This window comes from Heterodontus francisci, unplaced genomic scaffold, assembly GCF_036365525.1.
Source record: "Heterodontus francisci isolate sHetFra1 unplaced genomic scaffold, sHetFra1.hap1 HAP1_SCAFFOLD_772, whole genome shotgun sequence".
Lineage (NCBI taxonomy): Eukaryota > Metazoa > Chordata > Chondrichthyes > Heterodontiformes > Heterodontidae > Heterodontus > Heterodontus francisci.
In genome coordinates, this window is record NW_027141483.1 from 245337 (window position 1) to 259717 (window position 14381).

At 61.1% G+C, this 14381-nt stretch overlaps 2 protein-coding genes across 2 annotated transcripts in view; both read right to left on the reverse strand.

Annotated features, from left to right (window-relative positions):
- The window catches only part of LOC137363818 (uncharacterized), a 25124-nt gene extending 17805 nt beyond the window's left edge, over window positions 1–7319 (reverse strand). Inside the window, exon 1 of the mRNA XM_068027377.1 lies at window positions 7267–7319. Within this exon, the coding sequence (XP_067883478.1) occupies window positions 7267–7319 (53 nt within the window). The remainder of the gene's footprint in view (window positions 1–7266) is intronic.
- LOC137363819 (leucine-rich repeat-containing protein 23-like) overlaps window positions 7138–14381 on the reverse strand; it is a 7609-nt gene continuing 365 nt past the window's right edge. Inside the window, exons 2-7 of the mRNA XM_068027378.1 lie at window positions 10763–11016; window positions 10085–10215; window positions 9425–9561; window positions 8047–8123; window positions 7675–7829; window positions 7138–7396 (exon numbers count right to left, since the gene is read on the reverse strand). Coding sequence (XP_067883479.1) covers window positions 7355–7396; window positions 7675–7829; window positions 8047–8123; window positions 9425–9561; window positions 10085–10215; window positions 10763–11016 — 796 coding nt within the window. The 3' untranslated portion in view covers window positions 7138–7354. The remainder of the gene's footprint in view (window positions 7397–7674; window positions 7830–8046; window positions 8124–9424; window positions 9562–10084; window positions 10216–10762; window positions 11017–14381) is intronic.

Here is a 14381-nt window from a genome sequence, read left to right on the forward strand (position 1 = left end):
GGAGTGAGGGTTATGGAGAGAGGGCGGGTGTGAGGGATACGAGGAGACGGCAGGAGTGAGGGATACGGGGAGGAGGCGGAAGTGAGGGATACGGGGAGGAGGCGGGAGTGAGGAATACGGGGAGGAGGCGGGAGTGAGGAATAAGGGGAGATGGTGGGAATAAGGGATATGGGGAGGAGGCGGGTGTGAGGGATGTGTGAAGGAGGCGGAAGTGAGGGATATGGGGAAAAGGTGAGAGTGAGGGATATGGGGAGAGAGTGAGAGTGAGGTATATGGGGAGAGAGTGGGAGTGAGGGGTACGGGGAGAAGGCGGGAGTGAGGGATATGGAGAGACGATGGGGACTGAGTGATATGGGGAGAGAGTGAGAGTGAGGGATATGGGGAGAGAGTGGGAGTGAGGGATATGGGGAGACGGCGGGAGTGAGGGGTACGGGGAGAAGGCGGGAGTGAGGGATATGGGGAGACGGCGGGAGTGAGGGGTACGGGGAGAAGGCGGGAGTGAGGGATATGGGGAGATGGTGGGAGTGAGGGATACGGGGAGAAGGCGGGAGTGAGGGATACGGGGAGAAGGCGGGAGTGAGGGATATGGGGAGACGGTGGGAGTGAGGGATACGGGGAGAAGGCGGGAGTGAGGGATAGGGGGAGACGGTGGGAGAGAGGGATACGGGGAGAAGGCGGGAGTTAGGGATACGGGGAGACGGCGGGAGTGAGGGACACGGGGAGACAGTGGGAATGAGGGATATGGGGAGGAGGCAGGAGTGAGGGATGTGGGAAGGAGGCGGAAGTGAGGGATATGAGGAAAAGGTGAGAGTGAGGGATATGGGGTGAGAGTGAGGTATATGGGGAGACGATGGGGACTGAGTGTTATGGGGAGAGAGTGGGAGTGAGGGATATGGGGAGAGAGTGGGAGTGAGGGTTATGGGGAGAGAGTGGGAGTGAGGGTTATGGGGAGGCGGTGGGAGTGAGGGATATGGGGAGACGGCGGGAGTGAAGGATATGGGGAGATAGCGGGAGTGAGTGATATGGGGAGAAGGTGAGAGTGAGGGATGGGGGAGAAGGTGGGGAGTGAGGGATGTGGGGAGAAGGTGGGAGTGAGGGATACGGTGAGATGGTGGGAGTGAGGGATATGGGGAGACAGCGGGAGTGAGGGATATGGGGAGAAGGTGAGAGTGAGGGATGGGGGAGAAGGTGGGGAGTGAGGGATGTGGGGAGACGGCGGAGTGAGGGATATGGGGAGACGGCATGTGAGGGATATGGGGAGACAGCCGTGGGTGGAATATGGGGAGACGGCGGGAGTGAGGGAGACGGTGGGAGTGAGGAATACGGGGAGACGGTGGGAGTGACGGATACGAGGAGAAGATGGGAGTGAGGGATATGGGGAGAAGGTGGGGGCGATGGATACGGGGAGAAGGTGGGATCGATGGATATGGCGAGAGGGTGGGAGTGAGGAATATGGGGAGATGGCGGGAGTGAGGGATATGGGGAGAAGGTGGGAGTGAGGAATACGGGGAGATGATTGGAGTGAGGGTTATGTGGAGAGGGCAGGAGTGAGGGATACGGGGAGACGGCGGGAGTAAGGGATATGGGGAGAAGGTGGGAGTGAGGGATACGGGGGGACGGTAGGAGTGAGGGTTATGGAGAGAGGGCGGGAGTGAGGGATACGGGGAGACGGCAGGAGTGAGGGATACGGGGAGGAGGCGTAAGTGAGGGATACGGGGAGGAGGCGGAAGTGAGGGATACGGGGAGGAGGCGGGAGTGAGGAATACGGGGAGGAGGCGGGAGTGAGGAATACGGGGAGATGGTGGGAATGAGGGATATGGGGAGGAGGCGGGAGTGAGGGATGTGGGAAGGAGGCGGATGTGAGGGATATGGGGAAAAGGTGAGAGTGAGGGATATGGGGAGAGAGTGAGAGTGAGGTATATGGGGAGAGAGTGGGAGTGAGGTAATGGGGAGAAGGCAGGAGTGAGGGATGTGGGAAGGAGGCGGAAGTGAGGGATATGGGGAAAAGGTGAGAGTGAGGGATATGGGGAGAGAGTGAGAGCGAGGTATATGGGGAGAGAGTGGGAGTGAGTGCAACGGGGAGAAGGCGGGAGTGAGGGATATGGAGAGACAATGGGGACTGAGTGATATGGGGAGAGAGTGGGAGTGAGGGACATGGGGAGAGAGTGGGAGTGAGGGATATGGGGAGACGGTGAGAGTGAGGGATACGGGGAGAAGATGGGAGTTAGGGATACGGGGAGGCGGCGGGAGTGAGGGACACGGGGAGACAGTGGGAGTGAGGGATATGGGGAGAAGGTGAGAGTGAGGGATATGGGGTGAGAGTTAGGTATATGGGGAGACGATGGGGACTGAGTGATATGGGGAGAGAGTGGGAGTGAGGGATATGGGGAGACGGCGGGAGTGATAGCGGGAGTGAGTGATATGGGGAGAAGGTGAGAGTGAGGGATGGGGGAGAAGGTGGGGAGTGAGGGATGTGGGGAGAAGGTGGGAGTGAGGGATACGGGGGGATGGTAGGAGTGAGGGCTATGGAGAGAGGGCGGGAGTGAGGGGTACGGGGAGACGGCAGGAGTGAGGGATACGGGGAGAAGGTGAGAGTCAGGGATGGGGGAGAAGGTGGGGAGTGAGGAATATGGGGAGATGGCAGGAGTGAGGGATATGGTGAGACGATGGGGGCGATGGATATGGGGAGAAGGTGGGAGTGGGGAATATGGGGAGATGGCGGGAGTGAGGAATCTGGGGAGATGGCGGGAGTGAGGGATAGGGGGGGACGGTGGGAGTGAGGGATAAGGGGGGAGTGAGGAATACGGGAGACGATAGGAGTGAGGGTTATGGAGAGAGGGCGGGAGTGAGGGATACGGGGAGACGGCGGGTGTGAGGGATATGGGGAGAAGGTGGGAGTGAGGGATACGGTGGGATGGTGGGAGTGAGGGATACGGGGAGACAGCTGGAGTGAGGGATATGGGGAGAAGGTGAGAGTGAGGGATGGGGGAGAAGGTGGGAGTGAGGGATATGGGGAGATGGTGGGAGTGAGGGATATGGGGAGACGGCGGGAGTGAGGGATACGGGGAGACGGCGGGAGTGAGGAATATGGGGAGACGGCGGGAGTGAGGGATGCAGGGAGAAGGCGGGAATGAGGGATACGGGGAGATGGCGGGAGTGAGGGATATGGGAAGACAGTGGGAGTGAGGGATATGGGGAGACAGTGGGAGTGAGGGTTATGGGGAGATGGCAGGAGTGAGGGGTGTGGGGAGACAGCGGGAGTGAGGGATATGGGGAGATGGTGGGGAGTGAGGGATAAGGGGGGACGATGGGAGGGAGGGAGAAGGTCGTATTGAGGAATATGGGGAGACTGCAGGAGTGAGGGATATGGGGAGACGGCGGGAGTGAGGGATACGGGGAGAAAGTGGGAGTGAGGAATACGGGGAGACGGCGGAAGTGAGGGATACGGGGAGACGGTGGGAGTAAGGGATACGGGGAGACGGCGGAAGTGAGGGATACGGGGAGAAGGTCGGAGTGAGGGATACGGGGAGATGGCGGGAGTGAGGGATATGGGAAGACAGTGGGAGTGAGGGATATGGGGAGACAGTGGGAGTGAGGGTTATGGGGAGATGGCAGGAGTGAGGGGTGTGGGGAGACAGCGGGAGTGAGGGATATGGGGAGATGGTGGGGAGTGAGGGATAAGGGGGGACGATGGGAGGGAGGGATCGATGGATATGGCGAGAGGGTGGGAGTGAGGAATATGGGGAGATGGCGGGAGTGAGGGATATGGGGAGAAGGTGGGAGTGAGGAATACGGGGAGATGATTGGAGTGAGGGTTATGTGGAGAGGGCAGGAGTGAGGGATACGGGGAGACGGCGGGAGTAAGGGATATGGGGAGAAGGTGGGAGTGAGGGATACGGGGGGACGGTAGGAGTGAGGGTTATGGAGAGAGAGCGGGAGTGAGGGATACGGGGAGACGGCAGGAGTGAGGGATACGGGGAGGAGGCGTAAGTGAGGGATACGGGGAGGAGGCGGAAGTGAGGGATACGGGGAGGAGGCGGGAGTGAGGAATACGGGGAGATGGTGGGAATGAGGGATATGGGGAGGAGGCGGGAGTGAGGGATGTGGGAAGGAGGCGGAAGTGAGGGATATGGGGAAAAGGTGAGAGTGAGGGATATGGGGAGAGAGTGAGAGTGAGGTATATGGGGAGAGAGTGGGAGTGAGGTATATGGGGAGAAGGCAGGAGTGAGGGATGTGGGAAGGAGGCGGAAGTGAGGGATATGGGGAAAAGGTGAGAGTGAGGGATATGGGGAGAGAGTGAGAGCGAGGTATATGGGGAGAGAGTGGGAGTGAGTGGAACGGGGAGAAGGCGGGAGTGAGGGATATGGAGAGACAATGGGGACTGAGTGATATGGGGAGAGAGTGGGAGTGAGGGACATGGGGAGAGAGTGGGAGTGAGGGATATGGGGAGACGGCGGGAGTGAGGGGTACGGGGAGAAGGCGGGAGTGAGGGATACGGGGAGACGGTGGGAATGAGGGATATGGGGAGACGGTGGGAGTGAGGGATACGGGGAGAAGGCGGGAGTTAGGGATATGGGGAGACGGCGGGAGTGAGGGACACGGGGAGACAGTGGGAATGAGGGATATAGGGAGGAGGCAGGAGTGAAGGATGTGGGAAGGAGGCGGAAGTGAGGGATATGAGGAAAAGGTGAGAGTGAGGGATATGGGGTGAGAGTTAGGTATATGGGGAGACGATGGGGACTGAGTGATATGGGGAGAGAGTGGGAGTGAGGGATATGGGGAGACGGCGGGAGTGATAGCGGGAGTGAGTGATATGGGGAGAAGGTGAGAGTGAGGGATGGGGGAGAAGGTGGGGAGTGAGGGATGTGGGGAGAAGGTGGGAGTGAGGGATACGGTGAGATGGTGGGAGTGAGGGATATGGGGAGACAGCGGGAGTGAAGGATATGGGGTGAAGGTGAGAGTGAGGGATGGGGGAGAAGGTGGGGAGTGAGGGATGTGGGGAGACGGCGGAGTGAGGGATATGGGGAGACGGCATGTGAGGGATATGGGGAGACAGCCGAGGGTGGAATATGGGGAGACAGTGGAGGGAGGAAGAGAGGGAGACGGCGGGAGTGAGGGAGACGGTGGGAGTGAGGAATACGGGGAGACGGTGGGAGTGACGGATACGAGGAGAAGGTGGGAGTGAGGGATATGGGGAGAAGGTGGGGGCGATGGATACGGGGAGAAGGTGGGAGCGATGGATATGGCGAGAGGGTGGGAGTGAGGAATATGGGGAGATGGCGGGAGTGAGGGATATGGGGAGAAGGTGGGAGTAAGGAATATGGGGAGATGATTGGAGTGAGGGTTATGTGGAGAGGGCAGGAGTGAGGGATACGGGGAGACGGCGGGAGTAAGAGATTTGGGGAGAAGGTGGGAGTGAGGGATACGGGGGGACGGTAGGAGTGAGGGTTATGGAGAGAGGGCGGGAGTGAGGGGTACGGGGAGACGGCAGGAGTGAGGGATACGGGGAGAAGGTGAGAGTCAGGGATGGGGGAGAAGGTGGGGAGTGACGGATGTGGGGAGACGGCGGAGTGAGGGATATGGGGAGATGGCGGGAGTGAGGGATATGGGGAGAAGGTGGGAGTGAGGAATATGGGGAGATGGCAGGAGTGAGGGATATGGGGAGACGATGGGGGCGATGGATATGGGGAGAAGGTGGGAGTGGGGAATATGGGGAGATGGCGGGAGTGAGGAATATGGGGAGATGGCGGGAGTGAGGGATATGGGCAGATGGCGGGAGTGAGGGATATGGCGAGACGGTGGGAGTGAGGAATATGGGGAGATGGCGGGAGTGAGGGATATGGGCAGATGGCGGGAGTGAGGGATATGGCGAGACGGTGGGAGTGAGGAATATGGGGAGATGGCGGGAGTGAGGGATATGGGCAGATGGCGGGAGTGAGGGATATGGGGAGACGGTGGGAGTGAGGGATATGGGGAGACGGCGGGAGTGAGGGATATGGGGAGAAGGTGAGAGTGAGGGATAGGGGGGGACGGTGGGAGTGAGGGATAAGGGGGGAGTGAGGAATACGGGAGACGATAGGAGTGAGGGTTATGGAGAGAGGGCGGGAGTGAGGGATACGGGGAGACGGCGGGTGTGAGGGATATGGGGAGAAGGTGGGAGTGAGGGATACGGTGGGATGGTGGGAGTGAGGGATACGGGGAGACAGCGGGAGTGAGGGATATGGGGAGAAGGTGAGAGTGAGGGATGGGGGAGAAGGTGGGAGTGAGGGATATGGGGAGATGGTGGGAGTGAGGGATATGGGGAGACGGCGGGAGTGAGGGATTCGGGGAGACGGCGGGAGTGAGGAATATGGGGAGACGGCGGGAGTGAGGGATGCAGGGAGAAGGCGGGAATGAGGGATACGGGGAGATGGCGGGAGTGAGGGATATGGGAAGACAGTGGGAGTGAGGGATATGGGGAGACAGTGGGAGTGAGGGTTATGGGGAGATGGCAGGAGTGAGGGGTGTGGGGAGACAGCGGGAGTGAGGGATATGGGGAGATGGTGGGGAGTGAGGGATAAGGGGGGACGATGGGAGGGAGGGAGAAGGTCGTATTGAGGAATATGGGGAGACTGCAGGAGTGAGGGATATGGGGAGACGGCGGGAGTGAGGGATACGGGGAGAAAGTGGGAGTGAGGAATACGGGGAGACGGCGGAAGTGAGGGATACGGGGAGACGGTGGGAGTAAGGGATACGGGGAGACGGCGGAAGTGAGGGATATGGGGAGAAGGTCGGAGTGAGGGATACAGGGAGGCGGCGGATGTGAGGGAGACGGGGAGACTGCGGGAGTGAGGGATACGGGGAGACGGCGGGAGTGAGGGATACGGGGAGACGGTGAGAGTGAGGGATGGGGTAGAAGGTGGGAGTGAGGGATATTGGGAGACTGCGGGAGTGAGGGATACGGGTCGACGGCGGGAGTGAGGAAGATGGGGAGACTGCGGGAGTGAGGGATACGGGGAGACGGCGGGAGTGAGGGATACGGGCAGACGGCAGGAGTGAGCGATATGGGGAGACGGTGGGAGGGAGGGATACGGGGAGACGGCGGGAGTGAGGGATACGGGGAGACGGCGGGAGTGAGGGATACGGGGTGGGGGAGTGGGGGGAGGTGAGACAGTGCAGCACTTGCGAGACGTCCATCCCTCCTGTCCACTCGCCGGCCGAATCCTGTCGGCGGAGTCCGCTCCGTGATCCAAGCCGGGAGACCTCCGACCTCGTCAGAGGGGACGCCTCCGGGTGCTCTCCGTCTCCCTCTCGTCTCTGTCCCGCTCGTCCTCGTTCATTCTCTCGCTCCTGGGGGGCGGGTGCGGAGGACTGCTCAGCTGACACTCTCCATTCCGGACGACCGGTCGTCATTGGCCTGGGTTGGGGGTGAAGAAGGGAGAAGGGGCAAGAAGGTTAGGGCGTTAGCAGGGTTGCGGGTAGACCCTTCCTGCCGGAGTGGAGCTCCTACCCCGGGAGGGAAGGGTGGGCCCTGCGGCCAATGATACTCAATTCGGGCGGGATGAGGCACAGCGCGGGCGAGTTCCCTACCGCCTCTCGCACCTCGAACACCCCCGACTGCTGCCCCTCGCCCAATAACAACAGCCCGGGCCCATTTCCGTCCCCCCTGCTGCACAACCCGCACCCCCTCCTCACCTCTCCTTCCTCCTCGTCGTTCTGTCGCTGCCTCTGAACCTCATCTGCCTCGTAGCGGTCGTCGGCGTTGAAGGTGTCCTTGTCCAGGCGCTCGAGTTTACGGAGCAGGATCAGCGTCTCCAGTCGGTAGGAATCCTCTTCCGTGCAGGGGTTCTCTGTAGGGGGGGGGGGGGGGGAAGAGAGGAGAGGGCGTTGGAAGGGGGGGATCCGATGAGTTTTGGCCGTGTCGGGGAGTTTAGGCGCGGGCGGGGATTCAGCCTGGTGCAGGGCCCGAAACGGGCGCATGTGGGCCGAGCCCAGGCCTCGAACCGGTTGGACCTGCCCACCGCGACCCCCTCCCCCCCACTCAATACACATCCTCCCAGGCCCTACCTGTAATGACGAGGGCTCGGAGAGCTGGCAGGCACTGTAGATGCTTCAGTTCCTGGATCTTCACAATGAGATTCCCCCTGAGGAAGAGACACAGAGTGAGAGACCCATGGCAGACAGACATAGGAGGGAGCGCCGCACTGTGGGAGGGTCAGTATTGAGGGAGCGCTGCACTGTCGGAGGGTCAGTACTGAGGGAGCGCCGCACTGTCGGAGGGTCAGTACTGAGGGAGCGCCGCACTGTGGGAGGGTCAGTACTGAGGGAGCGCCGCACTGTCGGAGGGTCAGTACTGAGGGAGCGCCGCGCTGTCGGAGGGTCAGTACTGAGGGAGCGCCGCACTGTCGGAGGGTCAGTACTGAGGGAGCGCCGCACTGTCGGAGGGTCAGTACTGAGGGAGCGCCGTGCTGTCGGAGGGTCAGTACTGAGGGAGTGCCGCACTGTCAGAGGGTCAGTACTGAGGGAGCGCCGTGCTGTCGGAGGGTCAGTACTGAGGGAGCGCCGCACTGTCGGAGGGTCAGTACTGAGGGAGCGCCGTGCTGTCGGAGGGTCAGTACTAAGGGAGCGCCGCACTGTCGGAGAGTCAGTACTGAGGGAGCGCCGTGCTGTCGGAGGGTCAGTACTGAGGGAGTGCCGCGCTGTCGCAGGGTCAGTACTGAGGGAGCGCCGTGCTGTCGGAGGGTCAGTACTGAGGGAGCGCCGCGCTGTCGGAGGGTCAGTACTAAGGGAGTGCCGCGCTGTCGCAGGGTCAGTACTGAGGGAGTGCTGCACTGTCGGGGGGTCAGTACTGAGGGAGCGCCGCACTGTCGGAGGGTCAGTACTGAGGGAGCGCCGTGCTGTCGGAGGGTCAGTACTGAGGGAGCGCCGTGCTGTCGGAGGGTCAGTACTGAGGGAGTGCCGCACTGTCGGAGGATCAGTACTGAGGGAGCGCCGCACTGTCGTAGGGTCATTACTGAGGGAGTGCCGCACTGTCGGGGGGTCAGTACTGAGGGAGCGCCGTGCTGTCGGAGGGTCAGTACTGAGGGAGCGCCGTGCTGTCGGAGGGTCAGTACTGAGGGAGTGCCGCACTGTCGGAGGATCAGTACTGAGGGAGCGCCGCACTGTCGGAGGATCAGTACTGAGGGAGTGCCGCACTGTCGGAGGGGCAGTACTGAGGGAGTGCCGCACTGTCAGATGGTCAGTACTGAGGGAGTGCCGCACGAAAAGCCAGATAAAGAGATGAGGGAGAGAGGAACGGAAGGAGATGTGGGTGAGGGTGGGACAGAGGGGGCGGGGGGGGGTGCGCAGGAGGAGGCTCGCGTGTGTGCTGCGGAGCGGAGTGTAACACCGGCTGGGGGCTGGGCGGCCTCTTTCTGTGCTGCAGGTATTGCGCAATGTCGCCTACCTGATGTTAAGGTACTGCAGCGAGGCCATCGTGGCGGAAAATCCACGTAGTGTCTCGAGGTGGTTGTCCCGGAGGTGTAGAGTCTGGAGGTTGACGAGACCCTCCAGGCCCTGGATCTTGTTGATGTTGTTGCCTGCCTGTCGTACGGATGCAGAGAGAGTGAGAAAGGGACGAGGGGAGGTGGGTTTCGGCGTTTGAGTCGCCTCGGTCCGCTACCCTTTATCTTGGACCCTTGTTCTGGATTCCCCAGTCAGGGGGGTAAACAACCTTGTCTCCTCATGGGGCATCCCAGGAACCAGTCTAATGAACCTCCCTCTAGGGCAAGGAATCTGCAGCGAGCGGAGAGTTCGGGAGTGCTTAATGAATTCATTCATGGTGCCCCGCCACCAAACTCTCTCATTCACCAAACTCTCTCACTCACCAAACTCCCTCACTCACCAAACTCCCTTAGACTAGGAGGCCCAAACGGTGCATTCAGAGGGCAGCAGCGTGACCCTGTGGTGCACAATGACCCTCGACCCTTCCGCCGCCACCTGTCCTGCACGGTGACCCCCTGGCCCTGATCTCTGACCGGCACCGTGACCCCGACCGGCGACCTGAAAATTAACGCTCCCCCCCCACCCCCGCCTCGGCCAATCTTTCCGATATCTTCCCGCTTACCAAGTAGAGATTTTTCAGGCTTGCTATGTTAATCCCTGCTGTTGTCTCCAGCATGTTTCCTCGCAGTTCGATCGTTTGAAGTCGGGTGAGTTTGTGTGAGTCGAGCCCAGAGACCTCTCGGATCTGGTTCCCTGAGCAAGGGAGAGAAAGAGGATAAATAAATCAATGCTAAACTAACCTCCAATCGCTCCCTCCTGACCCACTGAGTGCTGACACTCACTTAGGTACGGGACCCACACACACTGACTCTCACTGGGGTACGGATCCCACACACACTGACTCTCACTGGGGTACGGGTCCCACACACACTGACCCTCATCTTTATTGCGTTAATTTAATTAAACTTCTTTTCCCTTCATTAATTTATACTTCCCCTCTTCACCAAACTCCCTCACTCAGCAAACTCCCTGCTTCACACTCTGTGGCCTTCACCAGCACTCAGTGCAGGTTGGGCAGTGAGCGGAGAGTGCTCGGCAGTGAGCTGTGGTTAGTTCGCCTGGTCACCGAACTCCCCCACTCACCAATCTCCCCCCCCCCCTCACCAAACTCCCCCTCACCAAACTCCCCCACTCACCAAATCCCTTCTTCACACTCTGTGCCCTCCAGCAGCACTCAGTGCAGGTTTGGGAGCGAGTGGAGGATTCAGGAGCGTGCTGTGATTGGCGCAGGAGGGCTCACCTGTCAGGTTCAGAGATTCCAGCAGTGGATGGCTGATGCCCTCCGTGTCCCGGATGCGGTTCTTGGCCAGGCTCATCACCTGGAGGAAGGGCAGCTCCTCCACGTAGGCACTGGTGAGGGAGTTCTCGTCGGCACACAGCCACAGGAGGTGGCTCAGGTTGGCGAGGGGAGAGATGTCATGCAGGTAATTCGACGACACGTCCACATATCGGAGGTGGATGAAGGGACGGAGAGCATTGATATCAGTCAGGCCCCTGTGAGGGGGAGGGGGTGACAGAGTGGGGAAGTGAGAGAGTGGGGAAGAGAGAGAGTGGGGAAGAGAGAGAGGGGGAAGAGAGAGAGGGGGGAAGAGAGAGAGGGGGGAAGAGAGAGAGGGGGGAAGAGAGAGAGGGGGGAAGAGAGGGAGTGGGGAGGAGAGGGGGGAGAGACAGAGGGGAGAGAGAAGGGGCAGAGATAGGGGGAGAGAGGGAGCGAGGGGGAGAGAGAGGGGAGAGAGAGGGGGGGGGAAGAGGGGGAGAGAGCGAGGGGGAAAGAGAGGGGGAGAGAGAGAGCGGGAGAGAGAGGGGGAGAGAGAGGGGGAAAGAGAGAGGGGAGAGAGAGAGAAGGGCAGAGAGAGAGGGTAAGAGAGAGGGGGGAGAGATAGAGAGGGGGGTTTGGAGGGGGAGAGAGGGATGGGGAAAGAGAGAGAGGGGTAGAGAGGGGGTGAGAGTGAGTGAGAGAGAAGTGGGGGAGAGAGATGGGGGGGAGAGAGGGAGAGGGCGGAGAGAGAGAGAGAGAGAGTGGGGAGAGAGAAGGGGGAGAGAGAGAGAGTGGGGGAGAGAGAGAGAAGGGAGAGAGAGAAGGGGAGAGAGAGGGGGCCGAAAAAGGGGGGAGAAAGAGGGGGGAGGAGGGGGAGAGAGCGAGGGGGAGAGAGCGAGGGGGAGAGAGCGAGGGGGGAGAGAGAGGGGGAGAGAGAGAGGGGGAGAGAGAGAGGGGAAGAGAGAGAAGGGAAGAGAGAGAAGGGGGAAGAGAGGGAGTGGGGAGGAGAGGGGGGAGAGACAGAGGGGAGAGAGAAGGGGCAGAGATAGGGGGAGAGAGGGAGCGAGGGGGAGAGAGAGGGGGGAGAGGGGGAATGAGGGGGAGAGAGAGGTGGAGAGAGAGGGGGAGAGAGGGGGGGGAAAGAGGGGGAGAGAGCGAGGGGGAAAGAGAGGGGGAGAGAGAGAGCGGGAGAGAGAGGGGGAGAGAGAGGGGGAAAGAGAGAGGGGAGAGAGAGAGAAGGGCAGAGAGAGAGGGTAAGAGAGAGGGGGGAGAGATAGAGAGGGGGGTTTGGAGGGGGAGAGAGGATGGGGAAAGAGAGAGAGAGGGGTAGAGAGGGGTGAGAGTGAGTGAGAGAGAAGTGGGGGAGAGAGATGGGGGGGAGAGAGGGAGAGGGCGGAAGAGAGAGAGAGAGAGTGGGGAGAGAGAAGGGGAGAGAGAGAGAGTGGGGGAGAGAGAGAGAAGGGAGAGAGAGAGAAGGGAGAGAGAAGGGGAGAGAGAGGGGGCCGAAAAAGGGGGGAGAAAGAGGGGGGAGGGAGGGGGACAGAGCGAGGGGGAGAGAGCGAGGGGGAGAGAGCGAGGGGGAGAGAGCGAGGGGGAGAGAGAGGGGGAGAGAGAGGGGGAGAGAGAGGAGGGGGAGAGAGAGAGGGAAGAGAGAGAAGGGAAGAGAGAGAAGGGAAGAGAGAGAAGGGGAGAGAGAGTGGGCCGAGAGAGGGGGGAGAGGGAGGGGGTGAGAGTGAGTGAGAGAGAAGGGGGTAGAGAGAGAGGGGAGAGAGAGGGGAGAGAGAGGGGGGAGAGAGAGGGGGAGCGAGCGAGGGGGAAAGGGAGAGGGGGAAAGGGAGAGGGGGAAAGAGAGAGGGGGAAAGAGAGAGGGGGAGAGAGCGAGGGGGGAAAGAGAGGGGGGAGAGAGAGAGGGGGAGAGAGCGAGGGTGAGAGAGAGACGGGAGAGAGAGGGGGAGAGAGAGAGAGAATCGATAGAGGGGAGAGAAAGAGAGAGGGGTAGAGAGAGGAGAGAGGGGGTGAGAGTGAGTGAGAGAGAAGGGGGGGAGAGAGAGAGGGGGAGAGAGATGGGGGAGAGAGAGGGAGAGGGCGGAGAGAGAAAGAGGGCAGAGAGAGAGAGAGGGGGAGAGAGAAGGGGGAGAGAGAGTAAGTGGGGGAGAGACGGGAAGGGAGAGAGGGAAAGAGGGGGGAGTGAGGGGGAGACAGAGGTGGAGAGAGAGAGCGGGAGAGAGAGGGGGAGAGAGAGGGGGAGAGGGGGGGGGAGAGAGAGGGGCAAAGAGAGAGGGGGAGAGAGAGAAGGGGAGAGAGAGGGGACCGAGAGAGGGGGGAGAGAGAGGGGGGCAGAGAGAGGGGGGAAGAGAGAGGGGGGGAAGAGAGGTGGGGGAGAGAGAGGGGGGGGAGAGAGAGGGGGGGTGAGAGGGGGCAGAGAGGGGGAGAGGGGGTGAAAGATGGGGAGAGTGGGGGGAGAGGGAGGGGGAGAGAAAGGAGGAGGGGGAGAGAGGGGGGAGAGACAGGGGGAGGTAGAGGGGGAGAGAGGGGGGAGAGAGGGTGGGAGAGAGAGAGGGAGAGAGTGGGGAGACAGGAGGGAGAGGGGGAGAAAGATGGGGTGAGAGAAAAGGGGAGAGAGAGGGAGAGAGAGAGAGGGAGAGAGAGAGGGGGAGAGAGAGAGGGGGAGAGAGAGAGGGGGAGAGAGAGAGGGGGGGAGAGAGAGAGGGGGAGAGAGAAGGGAGAGATGGAGGGAGAGATGGAGGGAGAGATGGAGGGAGAGGGAGGGAAAGATGGGGAGAGAGGGGGAGAGGGAGGGAGAGAGGGGAGAGATGGGGAGAGAGAGGGGGAGAGAGGTGGGAGAAGGGAGAGAGAGGGGGAGAGAAAGGGGGAGAGAAAGGGGGAGAGAAAGGGGGAGAGAGGGAGAGAGAGAGGGAGAGAGAGGGGGAGAAAGAGGGGGAGAAAGAAGGGGAGAAAGAGGGGGAGAAAGAGGGGGAGACAGTAGAGAGAGGGGGGAGAGAGGGGGGAGAGAGGGGGGAGAGAGGGGGAGAGAGGGGGAGAGAGGGGAGAGAGAGGGAGAGAGAGGGAGAGAGAGGGAGAGAGAGGGGGAGAAAGATGGGGTGAGAGAAAAGGGGAGAGAGAGGGAGAGAGAGAGAGAGAGAGAGAGAGCGGGAGAGATAGATAGGGGAGAGAGGGAGAGGGAGGGAGAGAAGGAGAGAGAGGGGGAGAAGAGAAGGGGAGAGATGGAGGGAGAGATGGGAGAGAGAGGGGGAGAGGGAGGGAGAGATGGGGAGAGAGAGGGGGAGAGAAGGTGGAGAGGGGGAGAGAGAGGGGGAGAGAAAGGGGGAGAGAAAGGGGGAGAGAAAGGGGGAGAGAAAGGGGGAGAGAAAGGGGGAGAGAAAGGGGGAGAGAAAGGGGGGAGAGAAAGGGGGAGAGAAAGGGGGAGAGAAAGGGGAGAGAAAGGGGGAGGAAAGGGGGAGAGAAAGGGAGAGAGAGGGAGAGAGATGGGGAGAAAGAGGGGGAGAAAGAGGGGGGAGAGAGGTAGAGAGAGGGGGGAGAGAGGGGGAGAGAGGGGTAGAGAGGGGAGAGGAGGGGGAGAGAGGGGTAGAGAGGGAGAGAA